General features: G+C 48.6%; 10 protein-coding genes across 10 annotated transcripts; 5 read left to right on the forward strand and 5 right to left on the reverse strand.

Moving 5' to 3' along the window:
• Positions 1-39: 39 nt before the first annotated feature.
• UA08_06570 (hypothetical protein) lies at positions 40-2,049 on the reverse strand (the record flags this gene model as incomplete). Its single annotated transcript, XM_020268861.1, has 2 exons — positions 40-1,643; positions 1,776-2,049. The coding sequence occupies 2 exons, from the start codon at positions 2,047-2,049 to the stop codon at positions 40-42; spliced, it is 1,878 nt and encodes a 625-aa protein (XP_020118457.1).
• Positions 2,050-2,664: 615 nt separating this feature from the next.
• Positions 2,665-4,623, reverse strand: UA08_06571 (hypothetical protein; the record flags this gene model as incomplete). The annotated part of the gene is made up of 4 exons (XM_020268862.1): positions 2,665-4,146; positions 4,209-4,430; positions 4,495-4,509; positions 4,588-4,623. The coding sequence occupies 4 exons, from the start codon at positions 4,621-4,623 to the stop codon at positions 2,665-2,667; spliced, it is 1,755 nt and encodes a 584-aa protein (XP_020118464.1).
• Positions 4,624-4,888: 265 nt separating this feature from the next.
• Positions 4,889-5,594, forward strand: UA08_06572 (hypothetical protein; the record flags this gene model as incomplete). The annotated part of the gene is made up of 3 exons (XM_020268863.1): positions 4,889-4,891; positions 4,964-5,160; positions 5,228-5,594. 3 exons carry the CDS (start codon positions 4,889-4,891, stop codon positions 5,592-5,594), a joined length of 567 nt encoding a protein of 188 aa, XP_020118463.1.
• A 553-nt stretch (positions 5,595-6,147) lies between these two features.
• On the reverse strand, positions 6,148-8,199 carry UA08_06573 (hypothetical protein; the record flags this gene model as incomplete). The annotated part of the gene is made up of 1 exon (XM_020268865.1): positions 6,148-8,199. One exon carries the CDS (start codon positions 8,197-8,199, stop codon positions 6,148-6,150), a length of 2,052 nt encoding a protein of 683 aa, XP_020118462.1.
• A 307-nt stretch (positions 8,200-8,506) lies between these two features.
• UA08_06574 (hypothetical protein) lies at positions 8,507-9,208 on the forward strand (the record flags this gene model as incomplete). Its single annotated transcript, XM_020268866.1, has 4 exons — positions 8,507-8,537; positions 8,603-8,820; positions 8,877-8,945; positions 8,999-9,208. 4 exons carry the CDS (start codon positions 8,507-8,509, stop codon positions 9,206-9,208), a joined length of 528 nt encoding a protein of 175 aa, XP_020118459.1.
• Positions 9,209-9,317: 109 nt separating this feature from the next.
• On the reverse strand, positions 9,318-12,121 carry UA08_06575 (hypothetical protein; the record flags this gene model as incomplete). The annotated part of the gene is made up of 7 exons (XM_020268867.1): positions 9,318-9,336; positions 9,425-9,522; positions 9,590-10,860; positions 10,917-11,011; positions 11,065-11,558; positions 11,614-11,742; positions 11,945-12,121. 7 exons carry the CDS (start codon positions 12,119-12,121, stop codon positions 9,318-9,320), a joined length of 2,283 nt encoding a protein of 760 aa, XP_020118466.1.
• A 201-nt stretch (positions 12,122-12,322) lies between these two features.
• Positions 12,323-14,041, forward strand: UA08_06576 (hypothetical protein; the record flags this gene model as incomplete). The annotated part of the gene is made up of 7 exons (XM_020268868.1): positions 12,323-12,466; positions 12,529-12,663; positions 12,720-12,849; positions 13,128-13,255; positions 13,307-13,461; positions 13,540-13,755; positions 13,828-14,041. The coding sequence occupies 7 exons, from the start codon at positions 12,323-12,325 to the stop codon at positions 14,039-14,041; spliced, it is 1,122 nt and encodes a 373-aa protein (XP_020118465.1).
• A 615-nt stretch (positions 14,042-14,656) lies between these two features.
• Positions 14,657-16,839, reverse strand: UA08_06577 (hypothetical protein; the record flags this gene model as incomplete). Its single annotated transcript, XM_020268869.1, has 5 exons — positions 14,657-15,265; positions 15,329-15,428; positions 15,498-16,444; positions 16,516-16,571; positions 16,767-16,839. 5 exons carry the CDS (start codon positions 16,837-16,839, stop codon positions 14,657-14,659), a joined length of 1,785 nt encoding a protein of 594 aa, XP_020118252.1.
• A 1,341-nt stretch (positions 16,840-18,180) lies between these two features.
• On the forward strand, positions 18,181-20,207 carry UA08_06578 (Vacuolar protein 8; the record flags this gene model as incomplete). Its single annotated transcript, XM_020268870.1, has 6 exons — positions 18,181-18,342; positions 18,400-18,520; positions 18,591-18,704; positions 18,764-19,009; positions 19,069-19,818; positions 19,876-20,207. 6 exons carry the CDS (start codon positions 18,181-18,183, stop codon positions 20,205-20,207), a joined length of 1,725 nt encoding a protein of 574 aa, XP_020118253.1.
• Positions 20,208-22,874: 2,667 nt separating this feature from the next.
• Positions 22,875-24,085, forward strand: UA08_06579 (hypothetical protein; the record flags this gene model as incomplete). The annotated part of the gene is made up of 2 exons (XM_020268871.1): positions 22,875-23,594; positions 23,645-24,085. The coding sequence occupies 2 exons, from the start codon at positions 22,875-22,877 to the stop codon at positions 24,083-24,085; spliced, it is 1,161 nt and encodes a 386-aa protein (XP_020118240.1).
• Positions 24,086-24,215: the final 130 nt, after the last annotated feature.

Consider the following 24,215-nt stretch of genomic DNA (forward strand, 5'->3'; position numbering starts at 1 on the left):
ACCTGTGAATGCAATGTTTGTTCGCTTTGACAGCCAGCCTTAATATATTTTGTTGATGGCAAGCTTGCTGAATGGCTGACGACCCCGAGCTTCTTTGGTCTTCTCGATGCCGAATCGCTCTTGGTCAGCTGTGAGCTTTCGCCGGAACAGGCTGAGCTCGTTCAACAAATTCTCCATGTCAGCCTGCACTTCATCGTCCTCTTCGTCCGAGCTCTCCTCGTCTTCCCAGATGCCGCTGGGCTCTTCTTCGGGCGGCGGGGGTGTAACGAGGTCTCGTTCTGTGGAGATTTCTTCTGCAGGCTCCTCCTCGCTTTGCATCGAGCCAAGGCTGGTCTCGCGTTTTCGTAGAGGAATAGCAGGGATAGGATTCTTCAGGCTATCCAACGCCAGCCTCAGGTGATTTCGAAGCGCTTCGTTCTCGGTCTGAAGTTGCCTGATCTTACACTCGCTGACCATTTTGTTCTCTTCCATCAGCCGCTGCATTTTCTCGACTTGTTGCTGATATTCCTCGAGTTTTTCGTTCTGAGCTTCACTCTCCCGTTTGCTCGCCGCATTCTGACTGACGGTTAATTGGAGAACACGGATCTGCTCTGTCATTTCTGCGATCTGAGCGTCTCGCTCAGCCGCAGAGACATGGTCCTGGTTAACAACAGCCCGTGTGCGAATTCGTTTTGCCTGGTCGGCGTATCGAAGGGTAGAGAGAGTCTCGTCGTAATCCGAGGGCGCAACACACGCAATCATGGCAGTCTTGGAGTTTCCGCCCAGGCTGTCTTTCAACAGCCATGTCAAGATTGAATCACGGTACGGCACAACCTCCCTGACTCTGCGTCCACCCGGCCGCGCCTGCTTTGGGTCAGCCAACGCCGCAATGACTCTGCCTAGAGTAGTCAGCGACTTGTTAATATTCGAACCCTCTCGGAGTCTTTGACCCGTTGCCTCGGTTGCTTTAGCACGTTCTGATCCAGCCAAATCAACGAGACGTATTCTTGCTGTTCGCTCGGTCGTCTCATCTGTGGCCAGGTCGTGATGGATCTGCTTTAGTATTATAGTGAAGACAGCGTGTGACCGAGACGAGGTGTCGTTCATTTTTGTGCTTGCAACTGTTCTAGACGTGTCACCCTTTCTCATTAGTTTCATTATATCCGCAAAGCTCCTGACGGGGACATCGGTGAGATCCTTGACATAAGGCCCATCTGTCGGCGACTCGCGGATCTTAAGATAGTGCGGAGGATCAGTGCGTGGTACGAGCAGATCGCGAACATGCTCGTTATAGACCTCAAAGTATGACACGCGAACATGATAGGTTGTGTCAAGAGATTGAGCTTCCTCAATCCTCTGGAAAAGGTCTTCGCATGTGCGTGGGATTAGGCCAGGCCGCTCCGCTGTTCCCATCATGGTATAACTTTTGCCTGATCCCGTCTGTCCGTAGGCAAAAATACATGTGTGATATCCCTCAAAGTTGTGATCGAGAAATTCTTCACCTAAACAGTTGTATACATCTTCCTGGTCGGCGTAGTGTTCATCGGATTCTTCGTGCGACCAGAATGACCGATCGAATGTGAATGTCTTGTCTTCGTAGACTTTGCCCCGCGCCTGAGACCGAGGCTTCGTTGTATCGACTTCCGGCGCCTTTAAAGTGGTCGCTTGTGTGTATGGGTTCATCGATATCAAGCAGTCGGCATTTTTTTCGATTTCTAAGCCCGTGGCATGTCAGACGGTCATCCAGCAATCTCTTGCGGAGAACAAACAAGGCCCCCCATTTTTTTTTCCCTCACCTCTTGGCAGAAACGCGCGAACTCTCACTACCACCTTGACATTGCCTCCGGGTGAGGGACTTGGAGGTGCGTGGATTCCGGCCGCAGGCACAATGACGCTCTCGCGAGACCTCAAAGAGGGACTGGATGCCGTAGATTGCATTGCTGAGGCAGGCATGATCGATAAGCTGGTGGCAGCCGTACTAGCACTAGCTGTCGAGAAGCCGGAGATAGAGCTTGTCGATGAATACGCAGCGTGCTCTAGGTGGCCGTAGAGACGCCCGTCCAGCGTCATTTCCCTGCTGTCTTCCCTCAATAAATGCACGCAAAGAGCGAGTGTATCGCGTTGGCGAGAAAGATAGTGATGATACATGAATGGAGATATGATGATGGGTTCCAAAAAAGAAAATCGCGACTGGTGTGTCCCTTGTTCTACGGTACCTTTCTTGATTTTCCTGCACAACAGAATGTGGAGTCGCAGTGCTTGGAATCCTGGGTTCTCGTTTCGTTCGAAGAGGCAGCTGCTCGCAGAGGTGCAATCCACGCAGCGTCAGTCGTATGCTGTCTGAGCTGAGGTTGGAGAAACATGGAAGGCATGGATGGAATGTTTACTCACAGGGAAACCCCCGCACGTGCAGCCAGAAACAATCAAGACAGAAAACAGAAAACAGCGCCTACAAAGGAACGCAGTTGCGCATACACATGCAACTGTATATGTGCATGCATGTATGTCTGTCTTTACGTTGCCATTATTCAAATCAAACATGATCTAGAACGACTTGAGATGCTGCGTTGTGGTTTTGCCGAATCGGGCTAGCCTCGACAGCCTGGTTGCTACGGCGATTAACCGGCGGTATCAAAGTATATCAATTGCTTCATTCATTCATTCTACTTAACTGGCACAGCATTTCTACCGTTTCAGCCCATTCACCAAAAGCTCCTGGCCGATTTCTTTCAAAAGAGGCTCCCTTTTCAGCTTCTCGACGTCTTTCTTGGCCTGGATGGACTCGGCGATGCCCATCGCCCGACAGAGATCCATCAGCCCGCCATCAACAGGCGCCTCGTAGAGCAACAAGCCAAGCGCGAACAGAAACCCATGCAGGGCCTCAATGCTCTCCTCCTCAGTGCCGATGGCTTCAACCAAGGATGCCGCAACTTCGACTTGGTCTTCCTCCGACAGTTTATCCGGGCGGCCGGCAAACCGTTCATTATGGTTATAGGCCGCGAGGTTATGCGCAAACGATGCTGCGACCACACGCAGATTAGTGTGGCTGTCCAGCAGGCATCCTGTCAGCAATCGAATGCAGGTTTCACGCAGATCCTGCTTGGTGATCATCTGCTCTGCCAACAATGGTGATGTGAAAAAATTGCATGCCAGTTGAAGCATGACAATGCGTAGATTGTAAGGGCAAGATGCGAGATCGGAAGAGGCGGAAAGAAGAGTCAGGAGTGTCTGTTGACCGGCTTCCTCGGCGAAGAAACTGCTTACGCGGGGGTCCACAAAGGCAATGCGAATGAGGTCGACCAGGGCAAAAAGACTCTCTTTGGGGGTGGAAGGAAGCGTTGACTGTATGAACCTGGCCAAAAAGGCAAGATCTGGCACAGCTGTGTCCGCTGGCTCTGACGTTGATCTTGTTTTGATGAAGTCGACAAGGCTTGTTATCGTAGGGTCATGCTGGTATGCTCCAATCTTAGAAAGTAACTTTTCCATCGGAGGCGTCCTTGTGTAGAGGACGTAATTGGTAACCGGCCTCTGTAGACTTGGTAGACGCAACGCAGTATGTGGATGAGGAGGGAACGCAGATTGTATCAACAGGCGAATGTTACCCCTAAGTTGCGCCGGATTCGCCCCGCTCCATTCATGCTCCTTCTTCCCTTTGAGGAATGTCATGAAAGTCGGTGTTGCCCGCACTGCATACCTTGCTGCAACGTCAAAGGCTATATTAAGGTCAACCTTCACGAGGACGGCTTTGTCCCCAGCCTCTTCAGCGAGTTCGTCGTATGTTGGATACGCTGTTTTGCACGGTGCACATGTCGACGAGGTGAAAAATATACAGGCGCAGGAATTCGCAGCAAGTGATAGTTGTTCATCCAGTTCCTTTAAGTTGCTGACATTCCTAACGTATCCTCTGAGTCGGGGCGCGGCTGCTGCTGCAGAATCCTGAGGTGTCCGCGATACGTGAGCAGCCGGAGCAGGTATCTGTTGGCCTGGGTCTGCTTGGGTAATACCGCGCATTGCCCTATCAATCTGTGGTCGTAGCATCTGTCCAAGGGGAGTGCTCAAAAATGTCTTTGGCAAAGACTGGATATGCTCGGGGATGCCCTTCCCGACAAGAAACATCGCCAAATCTTGAGTGAAGTTATTACAGTTATGCATGAAGAGGTCGTACGACTTGTTTTAGATGTTAGGTCTCCAGTTCTCTTCGCGATTTCTTCCCGTATCAGCGAACGTACCTCGGGCGTATAAATCTGCGCCAACGAGTCAAGGTATTCCTGTATGACTTCATTCGGCAGCTCTGTTCGGCCCATATGTAGCTTCTCCATGGGCTGGCCATGGTGAGTTGTTCCCGGGACAGTTCTATGAATGCCTTGGCCAAAGAAGTACTCTACTCCCCCGAAGACAAGGGATGTATGATATATTGCATCAATCTGAATCCCTGTCAAGGACATTGAGTACTTGAAATGGGTCAGATTCCATCGAAAAAAAATACAGGAGCACCGCAAAACCGTGAGCTCTTACCATGCGTGCCAGGCCCTAAGCGCAGTATTAGTATTGTGACAAGCATATTCGTGGACTTCCATGGATAAAAGGTTGGTGATGACAGGAACCTACATTTGACAGGTCGTAGACATAGAGTTCCACGTCCATCTTCAGGGCCACAGAACATAAAGCGCATAAAAAGACGGTAGTAATAGCGTGGATAGACAAGTTTTACAGCATTCCTTGTTCAAAAACCGCTTCGTCCTGGGATATAAATACGCATGTTGTTTCTGCCAGGGAAGCCAGGCAGCATCGATGGAAGCTTCCCGCAGCATTCCCCATGCGGTGCCCGGCCTTTGCTTTATCTCCGCCCCTCATCCAATGTCCATAAGCTACAACCACCTCCATATCGCATCATCAACCCCGGACTGCCATGGTAAGCTATACAGCTGCAATGCCTCAATGCCCCGTTTACGTCTGAATCTGTGATCTAACTTCTACCTCGCAGCCCCCCAAACGACGAGGCGGCGGAGCTCCCAAAGAGAGAAAGACCCGACAGTCGAAACTTGCGAAAGAAAACAACATCACCGCGGAGGAGGAGAATGAGATAAAAGAGGCGTTCGGCCTTTTCGCAGACAAAAACGATGAGTTTCAAGACCAGAAGGAGGGTGTCATGCGAACAGAAGACGTTCGACGAGCTCTTGTGTAATAACTTCCCAAGACCCAGCTGCGGTTTTTTTTTTCTGTCCTATTGACGTACTGTAAAAAATAGAGCACTCGGTCTCCCTCCAGATTCAGCCTCAGAGCTATCATCGATTATTGCTGCGGTGGATCCCACCTCCACGGGCTTCGTCACATATGACGCCTTTGTCTCTGTCGCAGCCGCGAAACTCCATATGCGTAGCGACGACGCACTTGCTGCGGAAGTTGATGCAGCCTACCGTCTTTTCACCCAAGGATCGGACGGGCCTATAACGATAAATCACCTGCGACGAATAGCTCGGGATTTGAAGGAGGACAGCGTTAAAGATGAGCTGTTGAAGGATATGATTCGGGAAGCAAATGGGGGTGACAGCCTACAGCAGGGAGTGACATTAGAACAGTTTCGTGATGTTATGTCTAGAGCGGGGGTTTTTTGATGCAAGTCTTTCTTCGGCGTTTGTGATGCTCTGGAAACATATGATGTGGCGTTATTGATTTACACTGTGATATCTCGTGAATGGCCTCGGAAGGGGAGTTCTATTGGGTGTGCTTGTCTGGCTTTTCTTTTGCGATATTTGATTTCATGGAGATACATTGAGCTTGTTTAACATGAGTTTTGCAGAATCATGACTGGCAACGATAAATAACAGTCAGAAAAGAACGAATTTTATGGGAAAAAAAAGAACTGATGATATATCAATGTAGATTAATATTGTACAAGATTTCAAAGAAAACCAAAACGCCAACTTTGGAACTATGCAAATGCCACTACTATCAACGCCTTGTCACCCATCAATGATTATTAAAATCCCGAGTAACATGGCCGGTCCCTGTTTTCCGTGGATTGCTGCCATGACTTGAGGCCATATTGATAGGTAGGATGCCTCAATCCGATCGATAGTGCCCAGAATTTGAGGATAATTCGAAGGTGCCGCATTGAGGATAGAATGAAGAAGGGTATCAAAATATATTGAGACAAAACGCCTATAATCAAGCTGCAATTGGATGACCGTTTGGCAACTCTTGATGTTTTACATTCCCATGAAATAAGATCATTGGGTCGGGGGGAGATGATGAGAACTGAGTGTCCGAGCTGGTACCTGGCGTTTCAAAACTGCATGTCTTTGATTCAGCTAAGAACATCCCGTTTTCTGTGAAGGCGGCAAGATTGGTATCGCCGGGTGCCTTGTTAGATTCTTGAGTATCCGATGATTCGGGTGGTTGTGAATTCTCCACCTCCGTGTTTCCGTCACCAGGTCCCATCGATTGGCTCTGGTAATTCGACCCTGTTTCCTCGACGCACTCATAGAACAGCATGAAAACGCCGCCCTGACCGAGTACTGCTTGCTCACTAACACATCGAACATCTTCGTCACTGAGGCGGAACCACCTATGGCTCGCCTCCTTCTCACTACCCACGTCCTCAGAGGCACCGACCGGGAAATCTTTAGCTGAAAACTTCCTAAAGCAGATATAATGCCCATTCTCGTGCCTTCCGAAATGTGTTAGAACAGCTCGCAGCTCATATTTACGATGGATTATTTCGTTCCTGGCGCCTGAGGTTGGTAACATTGAAGACTGGGGATCTAGATCCCAGACTTCTGGCGAGTCTTTTCCTTTGCCCAGATTGCGAGTCCCAAGACACCAATCGCCTAGATCAATAACGGCTGGAAATCGGACATCAGCGTGGTTCTTCCGCAAAGCACCAGTTTCCTCATCAAAAACACTTCGATTGACGTGGAGCACCAAATTCTTTGGAGCTCTGGCAATGACCGCCTGACGGGATTTAGTTGCCGAGACTCTGTTCTTTGAAGGTATATGGCATTTCTTTGATAACGCTTTCTCGTTGAAATCTTCTTCGTGCAAGGCTTCTCGGACAGCCTGGAGGCGTGCTTCGGCAGAGTTTTTCAATGTAGACGAAAGGTTGGGTACCTGGGAGCCCTTCCCAAGGTCTTCATCTTTGTCGATATCAATCAGGAGACGATTGAGCTGTTCTTGCGCACGTAATAGTGTACATTTGGCGCATTCCACACCCTCAATGGTTTCCAAAGCCATATAGTCATCGAGACATTCTCGAATATCATATTCTCTCTTCCTTCCAAGAGAAACAGTCAAGCAATTGAAGGGAATAAGCGATAAGCCCTCAGTCCATCCACAACTAATGCAGCCTACGCGCTGAGCGAGAAGGCCCTCGAGAGGGTTATGCATATAGTCTAGCTGCTCAGCATGGCGCCCCACCAGCTTTTCATTCCCAAGTATCTTCGAAGAAATCAGGAAACTTCCACGTTGACCGTCCATGCTCAGCCCAGGATTAGTAGTAAATAATCTTGACGCCTCCCGAACCTCTCTATCCAGTTGGTCCGCGATTTTCGAGAAATACTCTTGAGCATCCTGCTGCTGCCAACTGCTCATGGATTTCAGTTCTGATGGTATCCATAGTTTCTGACCATGATTCGCCGGATCATTCAATTTTGCTAAAGTATCCCTGAGGGCATTGTGCGCCGACAGCCGGCTTCGAGCGTCTAATTTACGGAGATTGCGATCCAGATAGTTGGCAAACGATTGGAGAGATGCTAGTCCCTGTATGACGCTATTCTGGTAGCAAGAATTGTCCCAATTCCCAAGGCCAGGCGGAATGTATTCTCTGCCGCCCAAAAGAGCAGTTCCCAAGCTCGACAGGCTTCGCGCACGTGGCAATATGGAATCTAGAGAGGTCTTGTCGAATCCGGTTATGCGTCGCATCGCCTGCTCCTTCGCGTGGAAGCTGGGATACCTGGACGAAGGATCTGTGTCGGTGTCCTTGTTTCCTGCATCGAGCGCCGCCACTATGCGAGATGGAATCATGTAGATGAGTATGTTCCACAGATATTGACAAATCGTAAGAGGCAATGAGCTGAAATATGGAAAGATGCAATAGAGGAAAAAAATCGACGAGGCAACTATGGCGGCTACAGTACTGCGCTGCAGATTGGGGTTTGTGAAGTCATACTGATCGTGGCCACTGAATGTAAAGGAATTCAACGTGAGGCCATGGTAACTCATGGCGATCGAAGAGGAGGAAGGAGGGCTGCTGGACGAAGATGACGCTGCAGACGGTCATTTGAGAGCAGTCATCATCCGTTATAAGAGCGGCTGCTGTTCCTCAAGTAGAAAGTGCATAGACAGACAGTCCGATGGCAACTGAAAGGAAAGCATTCGCATTTCGTAAAAGGCGATGGTGCAACGTCGCTTTTGGTCTCTACGCGGCGCCGGAAAAACTTTTTTATCGATAACAATTTCCCCCACAAAAAAGCTGCAAGTTTAATCAAGCAAGCATCTTGCAACAGGTTCATTTTCGTTCACTGTCAACATGGGAAGAACAGGGAAACTCAAGAAGAAAGGTAAGTAAGAGTGTCTGGCACAGTCTGCGATTGGATTCACAGAAGGCTAATTCCGTCAAATTTAGCTACTTCGGTCCATTCTCGTGCTGCGCGCCGAGGTGCCTCGCCATCCGATGTCAACAAATCGCTAGAGTCGGTGCCTCGTATGGAGGCCCCGACGAAACCCTCTAGTATACTTGCAGCCCACACGAGTGCCGGAATATCTAAGAAGAAGTCCAAAGCGAAGCCATTGTCTCGAGCCCAGCGTCTTCGCCAACAAAAGGGCATCGAGAGAGCAGAGATGGTGGGTTTATGGCATGCACGCTTTCGAAACAGATAGGCTGATTCTTATTCTCTCAGGTTATTGACCAACTCGAAACCAAAGTGGCCAAGAGCATCGGAAAAGCAAAGGCCATTAATGCACGAAGGGTAACTAGATCTATTTTCATTTCATTCCGATATTCCTACTAATTATGTTACAGGCACAATGGGAAGATTTGAATAGCAAAAATGACAAGACGAAGGCTATCCAGCAAGGACAAGAAAGCGATGACGAGCAGATGAAAGAAATTGAGAAGCCTGTATCAGCTGCTCCCAAATCTTCATCCAAAATTGCTCTTCCAGTATCTGCTGAAAATAATGTGCCGTCTGCTGGATACGAAGCTGTCGACGAGGATGACAACATTACTTGAGCTTTTCTCGATATGGCGGACTAATGGCGGAAATGAAAAAGTGATTGGTGGTGTTTGGATCCCACCTATTTCCTGGGTCGAAGTTGATTTATCATGCGGTCTATCTCGGTCACGGCAGGCCCAGAAGCCTTTGATCTCAGGAGTTCAAGCGTATTGGGGTCTTTAGCTCGCAAGGCCTCTTCTCCTGCCTTCACAATCATCCCACACTTCACCCACATTTCGATCCTTTCGGCGACGGGGAGGTTAGTGCATTTGGGAACAAAAGCCGAAGCAAGCTTGGTATTCCCCGCTCCCAGAATTTCAGCATAGAATGGCTATAATAGACGTCAGCAATCATGTATATAAAGCGCATTTGGCGAATGTTCTTGTGTATATTCGTACCTCCCAACCAATAGGCGACTTTCTCATCTTGGAGATTTCTTCCAAATCACCCCAATCTCGTTTGGCAACCAACGCCCTCAATCGAGTCCACCAATACGTTGTATCCGACATCTTAAACTCAGTGTAGAGCTTTTGCGCTCTCTTCCCATACCCAGACTTGATTAATCTGTAGACAGTTTCGTTGAGACTGAGACCGACATATTCTGGACCGTCTGACAGCTCTTTATCTAGACCCTCTTGCACGCGAAGAAGATGTGCGGCCTCTAGGATAGACTTATGTTGAAATTGTGTTGCGGCATCTTTTGAATCTGTGAGCACACGAGACGCCAAATTCAATTTGTCTATCTTGGACTGAACAGTGTCTTCAGATAATGCTTCTGAAATCAGAATATTGGATCCATCAATCGGCCTATCATCTTGATAGTACAGATCCTTTAACAAATCTATATCGCCATCTCGTGCCGACGCTTCCACCAATGCTGCTGCAGTGGGCCGGTCATTGATGGTTCTGAAGAATGCCGATAGCGGAAGCTTTTTCTTCAGATGTAAAAGAACATAGTATATGAGATCTGGATCCCCGCTTTGCATTGCCTTGTCGAGAGCAATGCTGTCCTCCTCCATATTGAGAAGCAATGGCACCTGTTTGCCGGCTCGTGGCTCGTAATTCAGAAGCTGCGTGGCAAGGTGTGCTCGGCCTTCGTCATATGCAGATTGAGCGATGATCTCAAAAGAAATTCCCGACTTTCCCTCCAGTCTTTGAACGATTAATTTGCACACTGCATCGTCATCTGCAGTAGAAGTTTTAACTTTTTGGCTCGCCCAGTGAACGTAAATCTTATCCGTGGGAATGCGGATATACTCAGACATCCGGATCGCCAACAGATAATGATGTCGATTGATCAGACGATCCAATAATCTCTCAGGGGTCAGACGGAGATACTGGTCGAATGTTATCGGCATACCAATTTCAAAATCCCGGACCGCTTTTAATACTCTGAGCCTTTCTGTCATATCGACGAACTCATCGCTGTTATAAAGTTCCAAGACGGACTTTCCAAAAGACGCAGCTTTCAAAAGTCGCTTTTGCCAAAAGGTGTTGAATTCTTGACCGGCAGCTCTGACGCAGGTGTCCACAGCTTCCGGAAGGCTGGGCCGGATGCGTTGCATATTATCATCTACCTTTGGAGATTTTTTCTCCAGCAAGTCGATTGAGTCCAAAAGAACAGAGGCAGGATATGTGGAGCCGAGTCTAAAGACGTCCTCGGTGACAGCTTTTTATTATATCAGCATGACGGCAAAAAGAAATAGCAGTTTCAATGGTACATACCAGAGACCTTGTGGAGAAATTCACAAGACTCGTTTGTCAATAACCACACGCCATCGAACTCTGGCAAGACATGCACACGTCCGTCATAGTAGTGCCTAGCACATCAGTAAGTATATGAAAATGCCGCAGGTTCAATAAATGTGCTCACTTTGAGGCTACCCCATCATTTCCTACCACATGAATCTCGTCTTCCCACGCAAGAACAACGGCTTCTTCTCCGCACCATTCCATGGTTATGGGAGGGGTTTTGGCTTTTGTATCATACTCGCTGTGTTTGTTCTGAAAATCACTGCTCACAGTCCATAGTTTGCCATCACTTGTGTAGAGAGCCACTACATTGCCGGAGGGTGAGGCACTGATATGCTTAAATGGGCCATTTTGCAGCATTCGGTCTTCTGCTTCTGTCGCATCAACTACATATACAGTCTTGTCGACAGCTAGAAGTACCTCGACCGTGCGAGACAGAGTATATGCTGGAGGAATCAAAGTCCACGATGACACTTCACCTTCGGGAGAATGAGCCAACAGTCTTGGCCTAGGCTCCTTGTAGTTAGAGACTGCGATGAGTTGGTTATTGGACAATAGAGCAACGAAGCCCGAGGACCAGAAACGGCAAGCCCGTACACCGTACTCCTCGGCACCCTAGCGAAGAAATAGTCAGGTACATTTCTGGAAGATAATGACATCCACAACATACATTGCCTAATGAAAAGGGTGCAAAGTCGCCATGAAGACCGAAATACCGATGAACAGTGCCATCTTCTGCTACGACGAGTAGCTCTTCATCATCGGACCAGCCCAGTCCTCTGATTGCTCCGTATTCCCACTAAAAACGAGTCAATCGAGTAAAAGCTGGGAATACAACAAGGGTTACAAACATACGTTGAACCGGCTAATTAGTGTCCCGGAAAAAGAGTATATGTCTATGCTCGCCTTGGCAGTTTGTGCATCTCGATATCTATAAACCTTGCTCTCGTTGCGATACAGTGCTTTCATTGGCCAATGTTTGTCAGCTCTATTATTGTTACCAGAGACGTAGGTAGGGTGTTGGATATAGTACCCAGGGCACCCGCGTTCGGGGCGGCAGCAACCACGTAGTTTTCGAGCTCCAAGTCTTCGTCAAACACGCCATCGTAGATTCTGACTTTTCGATAAAAACTGTCGCCCAATCTCTCCCAATCGGCACGGGGATTCGGAGGGGCCATGATCAAGGAGGCTTCTGCGCCATCAAGACGCTACAGCTTTTGTTGATAGGAAGTTCCCCTGCTGCGGCGGGAGACGATAAGACGAGACGACGGAGACGTCAATACAGCCTACGCTAAGCCGCTTCGGGGATGGCTTCCATGTTCTCCTCGCCTTCCGAAGGTCGACCTCCGAGCTTATATCAACTGCACCATCAGAAAGACATGGACCCGTTCGCCATTCAGAATCTGGTATCTGGATTGTCCGACCTCGAGCTCGCGTTGCTGCTCTCTCTCATCTGTGAAGAGCATTGTGTGGTTGAGACCCCCATAGTAGATGTCGACAATGTCTCGGGCGAGCTTGCTCTGGTACTAGCAAATCCTCTCTGTCGTTGTGCCTCGGGCTTTTGTAGCTTACTGAATGGATTCAGATCTGTGAGAATAGCTTTGGCTTATCATATACTATTCTCGACTGCTCCACATCGACATCTAGAGACGGTTTCGGCGATAGCATAGTTGCTCCTGATTCAAAAAGAGGTCGGCCATCTCATGTAGCTTCAAGTTCAGTGAGTACAGAGCTCACATTGAATGTAATGCCCTTAATTTTCTAACATCATCCTAGACAGTTTCATCCGTTCGAAAAGGAAGCGGGCCTCACAGCCACCTCGATGAGAGGAAAATCGTAAATGTAGTTATCGCGAAGAATTTCAACCGTGTCTCTTCAGAGATTCAGCTCCAGGCGTTAGAGGCATGTGAAGCTGCTTTTTTTTTCCTCTCCTCCTTATCATTTGCTGATGAATAAGCAGTTGATACGGTCGAAGCGAATATTTACTCGGACATCTGTCCATACCACCCAGAAATCGTTCTTGTTCATACCTGTACTTGGGTTTGATGAAAGCGCTGGCCATGGTTTACAATTGAACAAACATCTGGTGGGTTATGTGTCTCCCATTCGATAATATTCTTAGTCATTCTAACAGCAGCTAGAATGAAGCGTTCCTTTTCTCTCACTTTCATGATATTGGAACAGGGCTACCACATCTTGAAGATGACAATGGCTGGTTGTCTGAAGATCAAGCTTCCCTCTCTTCTGTTGTGAGGAAGTCACAGCAGTTCAACAATGGATTTAACGACAGCTCCCATATCATAACCGAGCAGGTATGACCGTATCCATGCCAGAGAGTCCAAAATTCCTAACATAGGTGTTAGATGATCCTGCAACTACGCTCATTAAGCCACGCTGTCTCAGTCTCTGCCGAAGTCACCCGTTACCTACACAACATAGTCGTCTTCCTCAGACTCAATCGTGCCGTTGCAGGCGGTATTTCTGCAAGAGCTACCAAACATTTCATTCTTGTTGCAAAGTCAGTTGAGAATCATCTTCCTAGCTGGTTCATTTCCTCAAAGTCTGTATAATTCTGCTCACACATATACAAATACAGATCTCTTGCCTCATTACACGGCATCGACTATCTCACACCCTCCCTTGTGTGTCTTGCTGCGAAGAAGGTCTATCGCCATCGGATTGTAGTTGCTAAGCCTGAAGACGATAGGAGTCTTCAATATGGGAGCGATCTCGAATCAGTCAAGGTTTTATTAAGGGGGCTCGATCCGGATCAAATCATCGATTCCGTGATCACAGAAGTTGAGCCTCCTTTGTGAGGATCTATCAGCATTCTCTTGACCGTGAAGTTGGAAAGACATAAGACTCTTTGCTTACGATCAACAAGATCAACGATTCCTAGGGCTGATCATGATGATGATGATGATTTCGAACATATCGATCTCAATGGCACCAACAGCCACTATACGCCGCTGACAAAGTGCGTCACCGTCCAGTCGGGACCATTCCATGAAAGAAGCGCCAGCCCGTCGTACACGGATATTCGCGGACAACAATCGAAACTTGCGCACTACCGCTACAAACGTCTCAATAACGACTAGGCACTTGCAAGATGTATTCGAATCAACTACTTAGGTACGCTCAGTGAACTTTTGAAATATTAAAGCCAGCATGTACTTATTTGGATAATTTCAGTCACTAGTTTGGGGTTAGGTTCCATTACCGTGGAGATGTCTGAAAACGAGGACGAGGTTGATCTATGAAGGAAGGTCCCTTCTCTTCAAAATTGCCCTGTCAGAATAACGAGTCTCTCGGCTTAATCCAAAGAGAGTAAGATCAATTTTAAAGAGCGAGTCTTTCACTAGACAAATGTCCTAAGCCGTTCTTTGCTTGTTTTGAGAAAGGCGATCGGATAGGAAATAGTAAAGAAATATGTGATTCGCTAGATTGCAGGTCATCCTAAAATGAAAATAGTTGTCTTTAAAAACTATCATAGAGCCAAATTAAATCAATCAAGTCATACATCTCAGCTCGCTCCTCTAGACGCCGGACTATGATGCAGAAGTCAATGGGGCAAGGGAGGCGGAAAGAAAAAACAAGTCCAGGATTGAGAAGTGGAAAAGTAGAAAGAAAGAAGAAAAATGGGGGGTATTGGGAAGATGGTAGGTTCATGTATTCAAAAGTAGATATATAAAGCGATAACATAGAGACACCATCTACAGATGTCCCGCTCGGCCGTCCAGCGCCAGGGGACCCGAATCGTTGCGAGGAGTCATGGGATCATCTTCGAATGCCTCAGGGTTGGCCGGGGTGTCAGAGCGGGGGTTGTTGGATTGGTTGCTCCGCGATGAAGGGCCGCTAGGAATGGGTATATTGGCAGACTCGCTATTCCCACTTATAGGTTCATCGGCAGTAGTGCCATCTGGGTTATCCGTGTCCTGCATAGGCGTGCTTCTCTCTTCTGCTAGATGCAAGTTTTCAGCAATAGCGGCAAGCTCGTTGTCCTCTGCTCTGGTTTCGGTTGTCTGCGCATTGGACTGTGATGGCTCTGCGGCCGCGCCAGTAGTAGTATTATTATTAGCAGCCTCGTTTGTTTCGCCGTCAGTGCTACCAGAGGCATTGTTTGGTGCTGAATCCGAGTGTCTCTCCTCGTCTGATTGGTCTTCGAGTTCAATCGTATCGTCCACCTCGGCGCTCAGGTCGGTCCACGCACGGCAATTTGGACATTGAAACATCGGGTAATCTGGCGTGTGTATTAACCGGCGAATGCACTTGTAGTGCCAGACGTGTGCGCAAGCTGCCATGAACAGGCATTGATAAGGTCGCTATTCAGGTATTAGTTTCCCGGATATGGTAAACGCAGATATAACGCTGGATCTTTCGCTTACCAGAACAGAGCCTAGACAGATCGAACACTCCCTGCAACCAGCGAATTCTGTAGCAGCCTTGCCCTTGCCTAGGTTATTGATCAAACTCTCGGTGTTTTTGCTGTAGCGCAACCAGTCAGCTTCATATTCCCGGACATGGACAGACCAGGTTTCGCGGGGCTCGGCTTACTTGAACTCATTTGGTCTCTGCTGCCATGTTCGGTTGCACTCGATCCTTATTCGCACGCAGCGAAAAATCATTTCCTCTCCACCTCTAAAGTCTATCCCCAGCTGTACGATATCTCCATCGCGAACGGCGTACAGTCTCGACACCATATTCGGCTGGCTGAGACGGGTCCGGTTCAGAAAAGTGCCGGATGAACTGCCGACGTCTTTGATATGCCACTGGCCGCCGACCAAGGAGAACTCGCAATGTTTCCGGCTGACGACCTTTGACTTGAAGCCAATCGGTGCATCGGAAGGGTCGGCCGGATTGGCGATGGGTACACCATCTCGTTCTGAGTATCGCCCCAGACGAATCACGCAGTCCTCCGAAGGCAGCGTACGCGTCATGGGCGTAAACTGCAGGGACGGGCGGGAGTTATGGCGGGTATCTTGGTAGGGGAAGAATCGGATAGTATCGTTCATCTTCGGTTTCCTGTTCCCAGCCGTAGTAACCTCTGGTGTGACAGTTGGGGCCGACGCAGGAGTCGTGCTGGTGGTTTGTCCATTGGGACCATCCGCTTCCATGGCCTGCGTCCCAGTCACCGCCGACTGGGCAGGTGCCTCATGCGACGGGGTTGATTGTGACGAGGCTGACGAGGCCGACTGGGCTCGCGGATCCGAGTCCGAACCAGCACTATCGGTTTGCACAGGAGAGGCAGAGAGCGGCGGCGGCGGCGGCGGCTCCAATGGGTCAGCAGCAGAGGAAATATGGAAAGGCGACGATAGGGAGACCACGCGGCTTAAGCTGTTGCGATGACGGCGCTGGTTGCTGGGCGAAGGCGGCGATCCAGAGGACGATGACGGGGTGAAATGAGACTGCGTGTAGGCGCGCAGCTGGCTGAGACGGCGGCGGCGTCGTCCCGCACGGTTGGCTGGAGCTTGCGACCCCGAAGCCACAGAAGTAGACATTGACTGCACGGAACAACAGCACTGGGTCTGCTTGCCGTAGAGCGAATATGGATAACAAGGGAACATCAACGTACAATTAGAATAGAGATCATGCCTTCATTGCGAGGAAACGCACCGACGATGGCTCGGGCTAATTAAATCATTTCAACGGGGCAGACGGGTGCCGTTTCGGTATTGTCATGCGTAAGATATGGCGGGCGCTGATTGGCCCGCCGGCAGAGGTCTCGGGGCAGGCGCCGGAGTTCAACACACGATCAGAGGGCGTGACGGTGTATCAGATGGTATTGCACTGTCTACAACTTACTCTGCAAGTATACAAACTTACGGCCCTGGAAGTGCATGCATGCATCATAAGACAAGAAAGCGATATCTGTTGAGATTGATAATACCAGCTCCATATCGGCGGTACTCTAGCGCGTACCTATCTTACTAGTGCGTCCATGGACCATGGGACCCATTGCATATTGCATGACCTTCCCAAGTTTACACAGGTTTGACACAGAGGAACACTTGCATCGACGTCCATTGCATGCTCCCTATGTGCCCTTTTTTGCGGCATGCTGCAGGAGGGGTTGCGCTTCGCCCGTTTCACGTGTCCTCGTAGAATGCGGGGATGGGGGGCGACGCTCAGCATATCGGACTCCGGCGTGGCAACAGTGAGGTTGAAGACTCGGAGCTCTCGAGCAATAAGATGGTTTGACACTTGGATGAGTGGAGTTAGCTCAGTTAGGGCATGTTTTGTTTCCCACTTTCTAGAACTTAAACTTAATACAGCGTTAGTCACGTACCTAACATGCAAGGCTAGTACTTAGCTAGCATGTAACAAGTTGATATCTTTCTCAGCATGGCACACATCCATGCGATGCACATGCGAAGCGAGATCGAGAGTGCAGCGAGAGACGTCATCAAGAAGAGGGCGGAACAAAGTAATCCCCGCCGGGCATATCACGTGCATCTGCCTTGGCTAGAGAGTCGAGAGGGCTACTGCAGAATAGGTACTGCTGGAAGCAACTTGGTACCTGGTCACATCCGTTGACTGAGCACAAGCCCTAACTATGTGTGCTTGTATATATAACTATATCGTCCGGGAACGTCTTTGATGTGCCGTAGGAAGCTTATCAGTCACTCGGAGTCTTCACGAGATGCCAATGGAGAGAGAGAGAGACAGATTATGTGTATATCTACATGCACATACACACATCTCTGAATATAATAAATATATAAACTCCTTCGTCGACACAGCAATAGACCTAGCCCGTTGCAGAGGAATGGAATGGCTGGTGGTGGTGGTGGTGATCGTGGGTGAGCTAAACAAGAGCTAACTAGTTAACTAGCTAGCTTGTCCTTGGATCAAATCACAAGAACATCTTCCCTCTTCCCACCTCCGCCACGAACCTCCTCCACTCCAGCATCGCAATCCCTCCCTTTCATGATTTGCCATACTTAATTTCTTCGCGTTTTCTCGAGTCGGTCCCTTTCTCGATAGATCGGCAAGCCTTCTGGTCTTATCGCCCCAAAAATCACGCGACGACGACCGACGCCTCAGTCCTTTGCCTTTCCCCCCCGTCCTGCGTCGATCACCGTTTACACCTCCAACCACACTCGCTCCGTAATGCTCTCGCTCTAGACATATTACATATCCCAATCCCCAACTCGTCTGTCTCTGCTCTTCTCTTGACGGCCACTCCTCCTGCACGGGCCCCTTCGTCAGGGTCCGGAGGAAACTGCCTAGTGACGCCATGGAGAACGCTTGCATATCTTGTTTGTCCGCCATCGACCGCTGGTGCCATATATCTGCCTGTTTGGGGATAGGAGGTCGGTCCAGGGATGGGATCTACGAGCCGATTCTACAGGACAGTGAGCGGGAGGCTGTCGCTGACCTGTTACAGTACCTAGAAAACGTGCGTAAACACAAAATAATACTCCAACTCATACTGACTGGCGTGGGTTGTTTCCAGCGTGCCGAGACCGACTTCTTTTCTGGCGAACCACTTCGCGCCCTCACTACCTTGGTGGAATCGACTAATGTTGATTTGCAACGGAGTGCCAGCTTAACGTTTGCCGAGATTACGGAACGAGGTTTGTTGTGTGGACGTATGAACCGTGCATGCGAGAACATTGTATTAATTGCAATTTCACATGATCCTAGATGTCCGAGAAGTCGACCGTGACACCCTTGATCCTATTCTCTCACTGCTCCAGAGTCCCGATATCGAAGTTCAACGAGCCGCAAGCGCAGCGCTGGGGAATCTTGCTGTGAATAGTATGGACTCATCTAAACGAAGTTCAAGTGGTAGATAGATGTGACTGACTATCATATAGCGGAAAACAAAGTGCTCATCGTGACGCTCGGCGGTCTCACCCCATTGATACGACAAATGATGTCTACGAATGTTGAAGTACAATGCAATGCAGTGGGCTGCATTACGAATCTAGCGACCCACGAAGATAACAAATCCAAAATAGCTAGATCTGGTGCTCTGGGCCCATTGACAAGACTCGCGAAATCTAAGGATATGCGAGTTCAACGAAATGCCACCGGAGCTCTGTTGAACATGACACATTCTGGTACGGTTGACCACTGTGGTTTCTCCGCGAATAGGTACTGATTGAACATTTGCTTGAAGACGACAACCGCCAGCAGCTAGTCAACGCCGGTGCCATCCCCGTACTAGTGCAGCTACTTTCATCTCAGGATGTCGACGTGCAATATTACTGCACAACAGCTCTTAGCAACATTGCCGTCGATGCCACCAACAGAAAACGGCTTGCACAAACCGAATCCCGCCTGGTGCAATCTCTGGTTCAACTGATGGACTCTTCAACACCCAAAGTACAATGTCAAGCCGCTCTTGCTCTCCGAAATCTAGCTTCCGATGAGAAGTATCAGTTGGAAATCGTCCGCGCAAAAGGCCTGCCTCCTCTTTTACGTCTCCTTCAATCGTCATACCTTCCGCTCATTCTTTCCGCCGTTGCTTGTATCCGAAATATATCCATCCACCCCCTTAACGAATCACCTATCATAGATGCGGGCTTTCTAAAGCCGCTAGTTGATCTTCTTGGCTCTAAAGACAGCGAAGAGATTCAATGTCATGCTATATCGACTCTGCGCAACCTGGCAGCTAGTTCAGATCGCAACAAAGAGCTTGTCCTTCAAGCCGGTGCGGTTCAGAAATGCAAGGATCTTGTCTTGTCCGTGCCCGTCATTGTCCAGTCCGAAATGACCGCTGCCATTGCCGTACTCGCACTCAGCGACGAATTGAAGCCTGAGCTACTAAACCTCGGGGTCTTTGATGTTTTAATCCCTCTTACTGCATGTGACAGTATTGAAGTCCAAGGAAACAGCGCTGCAGCGTTGGGAAATTTATCCTCCAAAGGTAAGAATTTTTCCCCTCTCTTACGGCGAGACCCTATGCTAATCAAGCCCCAAATAGTCGGAAACTACTCCATTTTTATTCGCGACTGGACTGAGCCTGAAGGAGGCTTTCACGGGTACCTGACTCGATTCCTTGACAGTGGAGATCCTACATTTCAGCATATTGCTATCTGGACCTTGCTACAGCTGCTCGAGTCAGAGGACTCGAAACTCATTGAACTCATCTCAAATTCAGAAGATGTTATGCAGCTAGTCAAACGCATCTCCGAACGGAATATTGACTCCGACGACGAGGACGTCGACGAAGGAGAAAGCGAGGTCGTTGCGCTGGCACGCCGATGTCTCGAAGTTCTCGGCAAGGGACCAAAGCAAACGCTGGTCGAAGGCTGAACTGAACTGCTTTTGACTTGATGTTCTTTTCAAACTTTATTCGTTCCGCTACTCTACTCGGCTGTCGATTATCATCGACCTAGTTATGGTGTATCTTTTTTTCTTTCTCTTCTTTCTTTTCCTTTTTTCTTTTTCCTTTTTTTGTGTGTGTGTGTTTGCCTTTTGTCTCATGAACATTCATATACTGTCTTATTGCATCTTGTTTATAAGCGTTCTTTGGTCGGACTGAGCACTGAGAGTCTTGTTATGCGCCGCCGCCGCCGCCGCCCGCTTTGCATCATCCTTTTGTCCATCAGGACATATTTTACCATTGTATTAGAATTGCTCGATAACTACCTAGTCGTTGTAATAATGATGATACCTCGTATATCTAATGCTGGGATTCTGGTAATTCAGTGCGTGATATTTATGTTGTACTTGGGTGTTTCCGCCAGAGATTAAACATATACAACACGATACGACGTAGATCCGCCGTCCAGATCAACGAATTTTCCTTCGTGAATCGACATTCCAAAAGGACATTTGGTAAAGCACAAATGCCATTGTCCAGATTCTCGGCGTTATCCTCCATGCGCACAAGGCAGCGCTCTAGCACCACGCCAATTCGAGCATCTGCCGAACCAAAAGGAGTCACCAACGGGTCTGCGTTGCTAGGCAGATTCATAGAACCAGCAACGTCATGAACGTAAGTCTGATACGTTCATGCCCTGTCTATCACAAACGTCGGTGTCCAATATGGTTTGGTCTTCTGATATGAAGATACTTGCATAAAACAATGCCCGCCTAAATGCCAACAGGTACTGTTCTCTGGACCAACTCGGTGCCGAATTCGCTTCCTTCTGCTTCTTTGCGGTGGCTTTTGCAGAATTTGCAGCTTTTTGCTTTGACCTCACTTCTATGAAGTCGTAAACATGAGGGTCTGGGGAATTCTCAAGGGCATTTCCGGCGTTGATTGTGTGTTGCTGAATCAACCCAAATTCCATCATAAAGCGGAGGCAACACGTTCAACCCGAGAGTCGTACCGTCAATATCCCCAGAGAATCTTTGAAGCGCTGTCAAAGGGAGAGATCGAAATGCGAAGCACATCAGTGATTCGAGGATGTTGTTCAAGAGGGTGACAGAAGATCTTGTACTCACTCGTCAAGTGACCATTCCTATCACAGATATAACAATGCTTAGAATTGTTCATGGTAGTATACCAAGCTGAGGAATGGAAGTGACGGAAAAGAGGAAGAAATAAAGGAAAAAAATTGAGAGAGAGCGAGATGAGAGCGAGACGAGGGAAAAAAGTGACGTTGCTCAAGTTCACTGGAGAGATACCAAGCTGAGGAAGGCGAAGCGAGGAAAAGAAAGAAAGAACTACTCTGCCTCTCCTCCTTTTCATACTTGATCTCCATCCCAATATGTGTTAGCCGTCTCCGTGTAGTTGCAAACGCCCAGGAATCCGAATAGTTCAAACTCCAGCAAGCAAAAGTACACAGGCCCTGCCGGTGTACCGCGCAGATCAAGCTGAGCCACATCAATCTCCCTGCTCTCGAGTCTTCTGGTAGGCTATACTAACATCTGTGTTAGCCCCTAGTTAGCTGTCCTGATTTCAACTGCTCATTCAACTCTGTTTGCCTGTAACGCACAGCTTTCCTTGCGGGACAATGACGGTTTGCCCATAATATGTTTTCAACAGGGCTTCGTTTAAATCTAGGTATGTTTGATGCTCGAATGACATAAAAGACTCGATGACCATAATGAAAAGCAGTCTAATACGACATGAGGAGAGTTTCTACGGCAAAAAATGAAGACAACCCGACAAAGGCAAGATTCGAACTTGCGCACCCGAAGGTACTAGATATCGAGAAAGATTCGAGTCTAGCGCATTAGACCACTCTGCCACTTTGCCCGTTGCATGGTAGCCAAAGTTTTCCATCCAATAGCTCATTGTATAAAGGTTCAATTGACCCTACCTGGTTAGGGTTATATTCATCCCTTGTATTAGGGTTACAACGATCGTAGCGCTCCAACATGGTCGACTCACTCGGGCTGGTCCAGAATTTTGGACCACTACCAGTTCCTCACGTAGGTTCATTAACTGTTCATTCGGTCAAACATTCTTCACAGTAACTCTATAGTAATCCTCCTTTAAATGCCCTAAAACCTTATCAGAGAGTTAATTCTAGACCAAGATGATACAGTAAAACCTCAATTCTGACCGCCAACAAATCCGTTATGGCAGTTAATTTCGGGGCATTCTATTGGTACAGGTGGCGGGTAAAAGTGGAGATAGCACTTCCTCCAAACATTCTAAACCGGCTGTTTCATCTCACATGTACTCCGAAAATTTAGATAGAAGGAGCTCTAAGAGAAGGGAAAAAAAAAATACTATACTAGGATTGCACTTTCTTGCTGGCCGCAGGGAAAAAAAAATAAACGAATGATCGACAAAGGCAAGGTTCGAACTTGCGCCCCCGAAAGGACTAGATCTCGATAAATTCACTAAAATTGGTGAGTTGAGATAGTTGTGGAGAAGGGTAGGGGGCTACTAACAGTCTAGCGCATTAGACCACTCTGCCACTTTGCCTGTTGGTTGTTCGATATCTGTTAGGAAAATTGTTTTGTCGATGTTTGGCACAATTTTACGTGGGCCACAATAGAGCACGCTTAAATTTATTTCAAATGTTCAATGCGAACCATCTCTCCCACAGTCTCAAAAACACACCTGCCATGGAGAATCCTTTACCACCTCTTGCTGTCCCCGGCCAACAGCTCGCGTCGACTTCGACGTACCTACCTGGCGCAGGCACTCACGTCCACAATGGCGTGATCTGTGCATCCATCTCGGGCCCCGTCTTCGTCGAGCAGCTCAAGTCCAAGACAACCAAGTCAGTTCTGAGTGTTTTGCGATCGGGCCTGGGCAATGTTGGTCCCAATGGATCAGTGCTGCAAGAAGCGCAATCTTCACCCACGAAGAAACCGAAATACAACACCCTTCCTGCGGTTGATTCAATAGTTCTTGCGCGCGTGACCCGTGTGCAAAAGCGACAGGTCGCGCTCTCGATTCTCGTCATTCTAGACCATCTTACCGCATCGGCAGGTACTGCTACGTCGGCGCCATTCTCTGACAACGACAACATTGCCGCCATCCTCACCTCGGCCGCGAACCTGGAAAACCAAAGTACTTCGGACGAACTGCGGTTCCAAGCGTTGATCCGGAAAGAAGACGTGCGTGCGGTCGAAAAGGACCGCGTTGTGCTGGAGGAAATGTTTCGTGTCGGAGATGTTGTTCGCGGCAGCGTTATCTCGTTGGGCGACCAGAGTTTTTATTATCTGACCACAGCACGCAACGACTTGGGTGTTGTCATGGCTCGAAGCGAGTCTGGCAATATGATGTTTCCGGTCAGTTGGAGAGAAATGAAGGACCCGGTGACGGGGCTTTCGGAGTCCAGGAAAGTCGCCAGGCCATTTTAGGCGATGTCCAAGAAACCTTCAGTATACTTTGTGCCCACAGGACATGCGCTCACTTGAAGCCCAACAAACTACTGACTGTGGAAGGCGTGTCTGTCGCATGTCCTATCTCTATCACCATACGGCGCTCTTCAGAAAGTTCCGATGGAATATCAAGAGCTAAAGATGAATATCATGACGCCTCCCAGTTTCCGAAATGTGATCCGAATTTTGCTACGCGCAAGAATAAGGCAATTCTATGCCACAACTTTCACAGGACACTGACTCATCTGCGTCGCCAGAACCCATCCATCAACTCGGTGGAACGCGATAAAATCTGGCTCTGGGGCACACAGAACGCAACACGCACCAAATTCAGCCACCTTGCCGAGATTTTGTCGGGGGCAACCAGCAATCCATCGAAATCGACATTCATTGACTGACCGACGAAATGCCTGCTTGCTCGGCTCGCAACCTCTAAGATAGGCCAGGGAATTTATTTCTTTTCCAGAGAAGCACTTCAAATACATTTGATACCGCCTTTATCTCATCCCTCTTTTAAATCCCATTACT

The sequence above is a fragment of the Talaromyces atroroseus genome, assembly GCF_001907595.1.
Source record: "Talaromyces atroroseus strain IBT 11181 chromosome Unknown scaffold_9, whole genome shotgun sequence".
NCBI lineage: Eukaryota > Fungi > Ascomycota > Eurotiomycetes > Eurotiales > Trichocomaceae > Talaromyces > Talaromyces atroroseus.